This window comes from Prionailurus bengalensis, chromosome C1, assembly GCF_016509475.1.
Source record: "Prionailurus bengalensis isolate Pbe53 chromosome C1, Fcat_Pben_1.1_paternal_pri, whole genome shotgun sequence".
Lineage (NCBI taxonomy): Eukaryota > Metazoa > Chordata > Mammalia > Carnivora > Felidae > Prionailurus > Prionailurus bengalensis.
The window spans coordinates 28,048,007-28,059,727 of record NC_057345.1 but is presented as its reverse complement, the minus strand read 5'-3'; the positions used below and the strand labels follow the sequence as shown (position 1 = coordinate 28,059,727).

Here is an 11,721-nt window from a genome sequence, read left to right as displayed (position 1 = left end):
AGACTTGAAAACTGGCCATTAGGGCACAGTGGCCAGAGTTATCTTGTGAGGGTGGGGGTGAGGGGTCACAAAATGCTATGGGATATGGGGAATACACTTCAGAAAAGACCAATCCCTGTTGGAAAAATATAATTAAAAACAAAATCTCCTGGGCTGCCTGGCTGGGTCAGTCAGTGGAATGTGTGACTCTTGATCTCAGAGTTGTGAGTTCCAGCCCCATGTTGGGTGTAGAGATTACTTAAAAATAAAATATTAAATATATATATTAAATATTAAATATATATTTTTATTTAATATAAAATATTAAATATATATATATATATATATATATATCCTGCCAACCTAGAAAACCTCTCCACAAGGGTAGAAGAAAAAGAAATCTGTTTTATTATTGAACGAACATTAAACCAGAATGTGAAACACATGTGCATCACCAGCAATCCCCTAAAGAGCTTGAAAAGACAGAAGTCTTACCCTTATATATAGCCAGGTGGATACAGATTACTGCATACATTTTCTTAAGATAAACAGTAACTTGTCCTCAATGACACCATCTGTCTTTGTCACACAGAGTTCATCCTAAATTCTCCTGGTAAATGGGGTAGTCACGCAAGTTTACTAATTGTCTTTACCCAAAAGAAAACCAAGTTTCTCATATCTTTATGAGAAGAGTCAGGTTTGCACCTCAGAGGCAGGCAGAAACTGGGAGACAGGGCCACTGCCTCCCTTAATGATTACATTTCAAGAGATGGCTCCCAGATCCTTGAGAAAAACATGTTGTAAAACTGGCAAGAGGCTTATTTAGCTTTTAAAAAGATTTACGAGTGCCTCAAAAGGGCAGAGAAAGAATTCGCAATTACAAGTTTTCAAAAGTAAATGCTTTAAGCAGAGTGAAGGGGAGAAGAGCTTTCTCCCTCTTTGCACCAGGGAGGATTAAAATTTTATTTTTGTGTCATCAAAATTTATTTTCCCTACTTTTAATTTGTAGTTGTCCTTACACCCCTCATTTCACCAATATTAACACAGCAAATATTTATCAAATGCCTACTATATAGCGGCACACAACTGCCTCAGGTAATCCTCCAACAATGCAAAAAAATGATACTGTTATTACCATTCCCATGTGATGAATGAGTACACCGTGGCCCAGAAAGGTGGAGTGACTTGCCCACAGGATCATACAGTGAATAAATACTGATGAGTAAACTGAGCTATGATTTCAGCCCAGGACTGTCCCATTCCAAAATCAACGACCTTCATCACGAGGCTTACCAGGCTGCCCGAGAGGAGGCTGGAACCCAGTAGTTCTTAGGGGGCCTCGTCGTGGAATACAGGAGGAGAGGAGGTGGAAACACCAGGTTGGGGGAGAAGACTACGGCAGGCCCCACGGGAGACTCCAAAATGACCGGGGCCCAAGGCCAAGTACATAGAGTGGGATTAAGGGCGGGATGCCCAAGGGGGAAAATGGCATCTTAGAATTTATACAGCACCGGACACCACTGACCAGGCCCGCAATCACCCAGCCCCCAGCCCCGCACGGCTGCTAACCGGACCTCTCCCCTGGACCCAATCGCGCCGCACCCCGGGTCTTGCCTTTCCCATCCATTCTCTCGGTCTTCATCTGCTCCGGTCTCGCAACTGCACTCCATTGGTCGAGCCTGAGCCAGCATGGCGGCGCCCTTGTAACGCGGTCCGTGCCGCAAAAGGGACGGCGGCGGCGGTGGCGCCGGCCCCGCAGGGTCACAAGTCGGCATGCTGAGAACAGCGTGGAGGGCGCTGAGGTCGCTTCCGACCCAGGCAGTGGCCCAGGCTCCAGTCCGCGGGCTGCCGGGCGGAGCGTGCGCCAGGCCTCCCTTCCGCCAGTGGGGCCTTCCCTCCCCTCCTGGAGGTGAGGAGCTGAGAACCTAAGCAACTCGAGCAGGGAGGTGGGGTTGGGCGGAGATGGGGGACACGCGGGACGAGGATGGGGAAGAAAGGCCATTGGGTGGGGAAGAAGTAAGACGAGGTGGGAGAGGCGTGGGGCCGCGGGGTGAGGAAGAAATGGGGCGGCTGCTAGGCGCGGAAGCGCCAAGACCTTGCAGGAAGGGTAAATGCAGGGGCCACAGAAAGGAGTCGAGGCTGGACTGTTTAAGGAGATGGGCCTCGGCCCTCTCTCTTCTGCGCAGGTGTTATCCTTCCGGCCGTTCGCGGATATGCCATCCAGAAACCAGGTAGGAGCTCTTAGGGTGGGATTTCCGCGGAGAGAGGGACGTCTGGAGGGACGCCGGGTGGCCAAGGGGACAGAGGTGGCTCCTTAGAACCACTCGATGGGGGTGGGCCAGAGGTCCTGAGCAGAAAACCCCCACGTCCGCCTTGTCAAAAGGCTGTAACCTGAAACCTGGCCGGGACCGGGTGGGGGGTGGGGGTGGCGAGCCGGAGCGGGAGTTTTCGGACTGGGTTTGAGTGAGAGTGGCTAACAGGGGGAGGGCGTGCTGGGCGTACCCAGGCCTACCTAGAGTCTAGGTAGACACTTTGTGTCTACCCTTCCGTGGTGGAGGGCTTGGTTTCCCGTTCCAAGGCAGTCTGCATCTCTCTTACTAAAGAGATCTCTCTTCCTGGGCACATGATATTGGGCAAGTTACTTCCTCCAGTCACATTCTAAAATGATTGTAGAAGTTATCTATTCGAGAGGATTGTTGTTAGGATTCAGTGATAACACATGAAAAGTATTCTTAGCACTGAGCGCAATAAATGCAGTCTATATTAGCATTTATTGCTACTAATATTATGTACACAGCGGCAGAGCAGGGTCTGACTGGAGAGGACAAGTTATCTTCCTTGTACCTCTCCCTCATCCCCGAGGGAATAGGACACACACCGAGGCCTGAGGTGGAGGGTTTCCGATTTGTGCTTACATTTTAGGTGTCCTAAAGCTAGGGGTCCCTCCTCAATCCCCTTATTTCATTCATGCAGTCAGCCAGCAAGCGTTTATCAAGTACCTGTTCTACATGAGGCCATGGACCAGACCGGGGATTCAAAAGGAGTCAAACTCAGTCCGTCCACAAAAGGCCCCATCCTGGTAGGGGATTCGATAACTGTAGAGTCAGAGATGTAAGAGGTGGAGGCACAGTATGGGATCTTAGGAAAGGCAATCTACTCCCAGCGTGAAATATCAAGACAGTTGCCTGCGGCGGGCGTTTGCAGAGGAGAAGCTGAGCCCAGAGATATCCAGTGTTTTGCTTGAGACCCTGGGTGCCTCACGGAGTTGGTGACAAAAGCCAGAACTGAGGGGGTGGGCAGTGAGAATTGACTCTTGGTGTTTTCCATCCCTACACTTGACAGTCCAGCGCAGCCAAGAAGATGACCCGCCCCCTTCCACGCTGCTCAAAGACTACCAGAACATTCCCGGAATTGAGAAGTAAGCAAAAAGAAATCTCTTTGATGAGGTAGGGTGCCCTAAGAGGAGTGAGGAGGAGGAGGAAGGGAAGACAGTGACTGGTCCGGCCTGGCCCACTGTATCTGAAGCTTGGTTATAGAATCAGGCAGAGGACTCTTGAAGCCCAGGCTTGGTGAGGGTGAGTGGCAGGGCAGAATGGCATTCATGGAGCTCAATTTTTTGCCTTTTTTTGTACTCTGGTTTAGTTAGCAAGGAAGCAACATACCTCATGGGTCTTTGTGAAATCTCTCATCTCTGGATCCTCAAAAAAGCCCTCTGAGGGAAGAAACAGTGTCCCCCTTTTATACATTACCAAGTTGTCCTATGTCATACAGCTCCTAAGGGACGGAGCTGAAAGACACCAAAGCCGGGATCCTTCTGCTCAGTCCCTGCCCTATGCCCTAGGAGCTGTCCTGTGTGACATGAGAAGAAAACGATTATAGAATTGAAATGTCTCAAGACAGATTGAACCATACCTTTTGCTGAAATGAAAATCTTCCCTTTGCCCTCCCTGTGATGGGCCTGGAACACTCACACGGACAGCCCCAATTTTGTGTAGTTATCACATCATTCCATGTTCTCAGCACAGCACATCAGATTCATGCTGACTGTTAATCCCCGAGAAATGGCTCCCTGCTTCCACAGAGACTCTTTTGTTATAAAAGAAATTTTCAGGGGCGCCCGGCTGGCTCAGTTGGTGGAGCATGAGACTCTTGATCTCGTAGAGATCTACATTGGATGTAGAGATTACTTAAAAATAAAATATTAAAAAAAAAAATTTTTTTTAACCGTGATTGCTTTTCAAACTAAAATGGAAACAGCATCGTTTCCCCTTCCTCCCCGTCCCCCCACACCTGTCTCTCATTGCTCTGGTTTCCGCACAGGTTTGACGATGTTGTAAGAAGACTCTTGTCTTTGGAAATGGCCAACCAGGTAAGTGACCTGTGCAAAACCCCGGCCTCTCCTAGTCCTCTCCTTTGGGACTTCCTCCTACCGTGGTAACACCACCCCAGGCTTCTCAAGTCACAGTATTTATCCCAGTGTCATTCTGTGACCACTCGTCCATCCCCCAGACTGAGCATCTCGAGGGCAGGGACGGTCTTGTTCTCTCACTGTATCCCTAGCACCCGGCAAACAGTAGGTACGCAGTAATAATCTAATGCCTGAATGAATGAGCAAGGTTTGGAGACATTCATCCAACAAGCCATTTCACCTGCCATTGGCCTCGGACTCACCTAGATGTGAATAGCTACGTGCTGACCAAAGGCCTTGCCCTGATGAACAGAGTGAAGCCAGGTGCTGAACTTCATGGCCTAGGTTCTATGACTGTAGCCAGGGCCTGTGTGGTATGAAGGCTAGCTCTTAGGGGCTGGCAGACCACACAGATTCTCTGTCTCTATCCTCAACAGAAGGAGAAGCTAAAAGTCAAGCAAGAGCAGTTGATGAAGAAGATTGTGGCAAACCCTGAGGACACCAGCTCCCTGGAGGCTCGAAGTTGGTCAGGGGAGCCTTGGGGAGTGGGAGAGCGGCGGGAAGGGGAGGGGGGTCTGCTAGCTGGTACTTGTCTACCAGCTCTTGTCTACCTAGGGCTCTTGTCTACAAGTACACTAGGTATTAGATGTGACTTGATAAAGGGAGAGACAAGAAGGACCCAGAGTGATGAAAATTGGACTCTGTGATGCTAGAGTCAGCGCCCAGGTCCCACCTCATACCTCTGTGTGAGCTCGGGAGAGTTTCCTCAGGAACCAAAGCTTGTCTCTGTGTCTCCCTCTACTCTGCAGCTAAGGTGGTGTAAAGGGGCAAGTGGTCAGGGCCAAGATTCCACCTCACTCCACAGTGCTGCCAGAACTTATTGTGTGTCCAGGAAGGGCCTGCTGTACTGACAGCATCTCCTTGGGGCCACCTTCCGCTTCTGCCTTTGCCCCCGTCTTTGCAATAAAGGCAGGGATCAAATATGAGGCTACCTAAGGAAGGATATTGCAAGAGTTTAGGAGATGAGTGAGAGCTGGTAATTCTGAAAACTCACTAGTGAGGGGTGCCTGTGTGGCTCAGTCGGTTAAGCGTCCGACTTCGGCTCAGATCATGATCTCACAGTTTGTGGGTTCGATCCCCGCGTCAGGCTCTGTGCTGACAGCTCAGAGCCTGAAGCCTGCTTCGGATTCTGTGTCTCCCTCTCTCTTTCTCTGCCCCTCCCCTGCTCGCACTCTGTCTCTCTCTCTCAAAAAATAAATAAACATTAAAAGAATTTGAAAACTCACTAGTCAAAAAACAGAAAGGTAGCCACTGGAAGGGCAGAGGCAAGGAGTAGACCCTTGATGGTTTGGGAATCTAGTCTTACTACATTGGGTAGGACCACCAGTGCAGCATTGAATGATTAACAATGATAGCATGGACGGTAGACTGATTCCTGAATTCAACAGGAACGCTCTAAAGTTTTACCATTAAGAATGCTATGTGCTATGGTTTGGGGATGATACGTTCATAAGATTAAGGAACTTGCCTTCCTTAGACTTTGCTTTCTGAAGGAAAGAGAGTCCAAAGTCTTTTGAGATCTTGAAATTCAGAGTGCTCTGGGAGTTGTAGAGAGCTACACAAGAGCACTGGTGATTGTTATTCCTTGAGGTCTTAAAACATAACCCCGGCCCGGGCCCTTCCTTCCTCTGTGCCAGCTCTCATCCTCTGTGGTTTGTGGTTTCAGTTGTTGCTTTGACCGTCAAGATCCGCAATTATGAAGAACACAGGCAGAAACACCGAAAGGTAAACCTTGGGCATCGCTCCCAGCTAAACGCCAGCAGCCGGGGGAGAGGAGTCTGAGAGGTGAAGGGCTCTGGGTCCAGAGAAGCAACTTGAGAAGCCAGATGGCCACAACGCCAGGGTGCCCGGCCCTCAGCTGCGGTGGAAAAAACATTCCCCTCCTGCCGCCAGTGGAAAAATGGGAGCCTTACGGTGCTGTGCTGAGTGTCACCAATGGTCAAGAATGCAGACTTCAGGGCATGACCGCAGCGTCTGGCACACAGTGGGTGCTCAGGATTTCTAGAATGCAGGAAGGGAGTCAGGTTGGCACTCGGTTCAAATCTCAGCTTTGCCATTTCCGCTAACCAGATGTGTGACTTTGGGGAAGTTACTTTACATGCCCAAGCCTCAGTTCTCCTGTCTGTAAAGTGGGGAGCGTAGTAGTACCTGCTGATGGGATTGCAAGGACTAGGTGAAATAATAAAGCACCAGCATGGTCATAGGAAGTATTGGGCCTTGTGCAGAGCACCTCACGTGCATCAGTTCATTTAACCCTTAGAACCATCTTTCTATCCCATTTTACAAAGGCGTAATCTGGGCATGGGGTGATTAAGTTATTCCTCAAAGCACACCACTGAGAAATGATGTGCTAGGACTTGAAACTAGGCGGTCTTGCTCTGGGGCCCATATTCTTCTTTTGTTTGTTTGTTTTGCAAAGAACACAAGTTTATTATCTCGTAGTTGGGTTTTTTTGTTTTTTTTTTAAGTTGATTTTTTAATTTGTGGTTTTTTTTTTTTTAACTTTTTTTTTTTTTTATTTATTTTTGGGACAGAGAGAGAGCATGAATGGGGGAGGGACAGAGAGAGAGGGAGACACAGAATCGGAAACAGGCTCCAGGCTCCGAGCCATCAGCCCAGAGCCTGACGCGGGGCTCGAACTCACGGACCGCGAGATCGTGACCTGGCTGAAGTCGGACGCTTAACCGACTGCGCCACCCAGGCGCCCCTAATTTGTGTTTTTTGAGACAGAGAACACGAGCGGGAGAGGGCGGGGGGGTGGGGGGTGGGGAGAGAATCCCAAGCAACTCCACGCTGCCACGGGGTTGGGGGGGGGGTCAATCTCATGAACTGAGATTGTGACCTGAGCCGAGATTCAAGAGTTGGATGTTTAACTAACTGAGCCACCCAGGTGCCCCTCCAGGGCCCATATCCTTAACCATGATGCCATACAGTGGGCACAGAGCTACTGTAATTTAGGCAGCTGCCCATATTTTTAATAAATACAGAGTGGTCCGGCTCTGCATGGGCGGCACCTCAGGGTTCCCTGGAGCAGGTTGATCTTGCTTCTTGGCGAGAAGGGTTTTGCTCATTTGGAGTGTGAACAGCAGCCCTCACAGAGGAGCACAGACCTTCCCTCCTCTCCAGCCCAGCTGACACTTTGCTGAGCTGTGGGGAGGCTGAGTAGGTGGCATAGGGGAAAGAGCATGAGATTTGGAGTAAGACCCATAGATGTGGATTCCAGACCTGACCTCACACAAGGTCCTTGCCTGGCACAGTTCTAGGACCTCCTATGAATCAGGTGACATCTTTGAGCCTTGATTTCCCCGTCTGTAAAATGGGAATAACAATGGCAGTACCTACCTGAGAGTTGCACTGACATTTGCATAAGATTGTTGGGAGGTTTCAATGAGATGATGAAATGACCATCCCTTGTTACTGTATAGTGGCTCACACTTAAATAGGACACTAAAAGTAATATACCAACTCTCTCGCAGGACAAAACCCATAAGCGCTATCTGCTGATGAGCATTGACCAGAGGAACAAGATGCTCAAAAACCTCCGTAAGACCAACTATAGTGTCTTTGAGAAGATCTGCAAGGAGCTGGGGATTGAGTACACCTTCCCTCCTCCATACCACCGGAAAGCCCACCATCGCTGGGCGACCAAGAAGGCGCTGTGCATTCGGGTACGAGTCGGAATTGCTGCTTTCGTTGGCCGCACTCTGGGACTGTGGTGGAGAGATCAGAAGGGAGGGTAGTCTGTTTCTGACCGAGGCATGGAACTGGCCCCAAAGCCTTGAGGAGGCTCCCAGGCTGTCAGCCCCGTGGAGAAAGGCTGATGTGACCATCCGGGGGAGTCCGTTCTCACCCCAGCTGCTCCAAGTCTGAGGTTTTGCATAGGGTTACAGTCTCTTCCTGCTCTCTTTCATCCCCAGGTTTTCCAGGAGGTACAGAAGCTGAAGAAGCAAAAGAGGGCCTTAAAAGCTGCAGCAGCGGCAGCCCGGAAACAAGGCCAGAAGAACCTGGAGAGCCCTTCCAGAGCCAGACCAGAGGCAATCAAAGAAAACCAATAAATTGTATTAGAGTTCTGTCTTTCTGCCTTAAAGGATAATAGAGAAGGTGGGGCTCTGTGCGCTGAGGACAAGGAGGAGGAATTTGTTTGTTCGTTCAGCTCTGGGATCCCAGGGTTTTAGGAGGCAGAGCCTCTGCCCTCACACACCTGAGGACACGTTCTCACAACACCCCTCACACACACTCACATAAACAGCGCCCTGTTGTCCACCTCCTTCCTGCAGAGGGGAGACTGAGCACACAGCAGTACAGAGGAAGTGTGGCCGGCTGGCTGGCTGGCTGGTGGCCGAGTGAGAAAGCCGGCTGTAAGAGCTGCCTTCTGGACAGGGCCCTGGAAGTTGAAGTGGAAGCTCACCAGACAGAAATGGGGTGGGAAGGTGTCCTGGACCGAAGGAATTGCAAGTACAAAGGCAAAGAAGTCAGCAGGTGCAAGCTGTGTCCAGAGAACACTGGGAACAGGAAATAGAGCTTGACAGGGAAGTTGAAGCCGGGGTGTGAGAGGCTTGATATGCTGGCCGCCCTCTGGGGAGTGGGGAGACGGTCATGGTTTAAAACCAAAGGAGTGAAGACAGCACCAGGTCTGTTTAGATGGTTAAGCAGCAGCAGTGCAGGGGGGGGATCAGAGGGGGAGCAATCAGAGCACTTCATTGTTTGGGGGGCAGAGCTGCTGGTGTTCAGGTTAAGAATCTGATAAAAGCTACAAGTCCTATCCATGAGAAACTGCACATACGCAAAACATTCCTTGTAAGTTCTGGGGAGTTATGAGTACCCCTTTTCCTGCAAAGTTCACCCATTCATACCAAGTGAAGTGTCAAGGCCTTGACATCTGAGCGTGCTTGGCAGGTTTGCAGAAGCAAGGGAGACTGGGTCTAAAACAGAGTGAATGAAGAGATGAGGTCAGAGGGAAAAGCAGACACCAGATAATCTAGACCTTTCTGGGTGTGTTAGTCTGCTCAGGCTGCCATTAAAAACCATAAACTGGCTTAAACAATGGAAACTTATTTTCTCAAAGTTCTGGAGGCTAGGAAATCCAAGAACTAGGTGCTGGCCAATTTGGTTTCTGCTGAGGAATCTTCCTGACTTGCAGATGGCCGCTTTCAGACTATGTCCTCACTTGCGAGGGGGGAAAGATCTCTTCCTCTTATAAGAGCACTAATCTCATCGTGAAGACTCTACCCTCGCGACCTCATCTAACTCATTACTTCCTAAAGGTCCCTCCAAATACCATCATGTTAGGTGTTAGAGCTTCAATATGTGAATTGGGGGAGGTACACATTCAGTCCACGACAGCGGGGAAAAGATTCTGGAATTCATTCTGAGACGGGAAGCCATGGAGGAAAGAACAGGGGAAAGTTGTGTTAAAGTGACGTCCAAGGAGAAGTTGGAAACTTAGATCCAGGACTGCAGCGAGGCCTAAGCTAGACACAAGTTCACAGGTTATGTTTAGATGGTGAGTGAAACCATGGGTGTGGGTGAAATTGCCCAAGGAGGGAGTGTAAATGAAAAACAAAGGGCCATGTCAGGATGGGAAGGATGATCTCTGAGGGCATAGCCTGACTCCGGAGCAGCTGAGGGGTGGTAAAGTGAGGGTAGAACAGAGAGGCTGGGGTCCTGCAGAATCAGAAGTGGGATGAGAGGCCCAGAACAGCAGACGAGCTCTTCAGATAACACCTCCAGGAACAGCGGGGAAGGCGTTTATGGGGCAGGACTTGGAGTGGACACAGCTACATGGAGATACTTGCTGGAGGGCCAGGTGCCATCATATAAGGGGACCAGTGGAGAAGTTGAGAAAAGGGACACAACAGGGCAGACCCTACAAGAAAAGCATTGTTGTAAGTGCTTGTAGGCACAGTATCATCTAATCTTTAAAGTCACCTTCGGGGCGCCTGGGTGGCGCAGTCGGTTAAGCGTCCGACATCAGCCAGGTCACGATCTCGCGCTCCGTGAGTTCGAGCCCCGCGTCAGGCTCTGGGCTGATGGCTCGGAGCCTGGAGCCTGTTTCCAATTCTGTGTCTCCCTCTCTCTCTGCCCCTCCCCCGTTCATGCTCTGTCTCTCTCTGTCCCAAAAATAAATAAAAAACGTTGAAAAAAAAATTTTTTTAAAATAATAAAATAAATAAAGTCACCTTCTTGGGGTGGCTCAGTCGGTTGAGCATCCAACTTCGGCTCAGGTCATGATCTCGCGGTCCGTGAGTTCAAGCCCTGCGTCGGGCTCTGTGCTGACAGCTCAGAGCCTGGAGCCTGCTTTGGATTCTGTGTCTCCCTCTCTCTCTGACCCTCCCCCGTTCATGCTCTGTCTCTGTCTCAAAAATAAATAAACGTTAAAAAAAATTTTAAAGTCACCTTCTCTATCCAACCATCCCATATTGGCACAATTATCCTTATCTTAGCATGTGAGAACTGAGGCTCAGAGGTTAGTAACTTGTCCAGGTTCACACAGCTGGTTAGAGGCAGGCCTAGAATTCAAGCCCACATCCATCTTTATTCCAAGCCTGTGTTCTGCTCATTTTACCACGTTGCCTAGGGGCAAAAAAAAAAAATGGCCTGAGACACCATGGAAGGAGTCTATGTTACAGCAAACTTAAATGCCTTTAGCAATCAGGCAGGTTAACATGATGTATGAAAGGCCAGGTATAGCTGCTTGATACATTCCTATCCCAATTATTTCCCCTTTTAAAACTGCAGATAGGCAAAATCAAATCAAAGCCTTGGGCTGCCACCTTTCAATGACCATATAGTATCCAATACTGAAATGTTGGTTAAGAACCAAAAAGTCTTCATGGCGAAGTAGTTTCAGTGGGATGGAGAGAACTGAATCCAAGTTGCAGTGAGGTACGGAGTGAGGATGTTAAGGAAATTCAAGTTGTGAGCGTTGACTACTTTTTTTTTTTTAATGTTTATTTACTTTTGAGAGAAAGCAGGGGAGGGGCAGACGGAGGCAGAGAATCCCAAGCAGTCTCTGAGCTGGCCCCAAACTGTCAGTGCAGAGCCAGATGTGGGGCTCCAACTCACAAACCCTGAGATCATGACCTGAGCTAAAGTCAGACACTTAACCAACTGAGTTACCCAGGTGCCCCTCGACTACTTTTGAGAACTTGGCCGGGAAGGGAAGGGGACTAGAGAAGGAATGGGAAGGACTTGAGCTGTCAGGGCAAGACTCTGCAGTAGTAGGTGTGGTTATGAAGAAGATGTGCCGTTCCACTGAGCGGGCAAAGCCAATG

At 49.5% G+C, this 11,721-nt stretch overlaps 1 protein-coding gene across 1 annotated transcript; it reads left to right on the top strand.

Moving 5' to 3' along the window:
• The first annotated feature begins 1,624 nt into the window (after nucleotides 1–1,624).
• MRPS15 (mitochondrial ribosomal protein S15) lies at nucleotides 1,625–8,521 on the top strand. Its single transcript, XM_043574512.1, has 8 exons — nucleotides 1,625–1,888; nucleotides 2,166–2,210; nucleotides 3,322–3,397; nucleotides 4,300–4,348; nucleotides 4,825–4,909; nucleotides 6,114–6,172; nucleotides 7,924–8,115; nucleotides 8,365–8,521. Exons 1-8 carry the CDS (start codon nucleotides 1,753–1,755, stop codon nucleotides 8,500–8,502), a joined length of 780 nt encoding a protein of 259 aa, XP_043430447.1. The 5' UTR covers nucleotides 1,625–1,752; the 3' UTR covers nucleotides 8,503–8,521.
• The last annotated feature ends 3,200 nt before the right edge of the window (nucleotides 8,522–11,721 follow it).

Bases quoted from the DNA above. Each gene is read 5' to 3' on its own strand.
- MRPS15 (XM_043574512.1), top strand. From the start codon at position 1,753: ATGCTGAGAACAGCGTGGAGGGCGCTGAGGTCGCTTCCGACCCAGGCA. The intron at 2,211-3,321 runs GTAGGAGCTCTT...TACACTTGACAG, and splicing joins ATATGCCATCCAGAAACCAG to TCCAGCGCAGCCAAGAAGAT. The intron at 4,349-4,824 runs GTAAGTGACCTG...TATCCTCAACAG, and splicing joins CTTTGGAAATGGCCAACCAG to AAGGAGAAGCTAAAAGTCAA.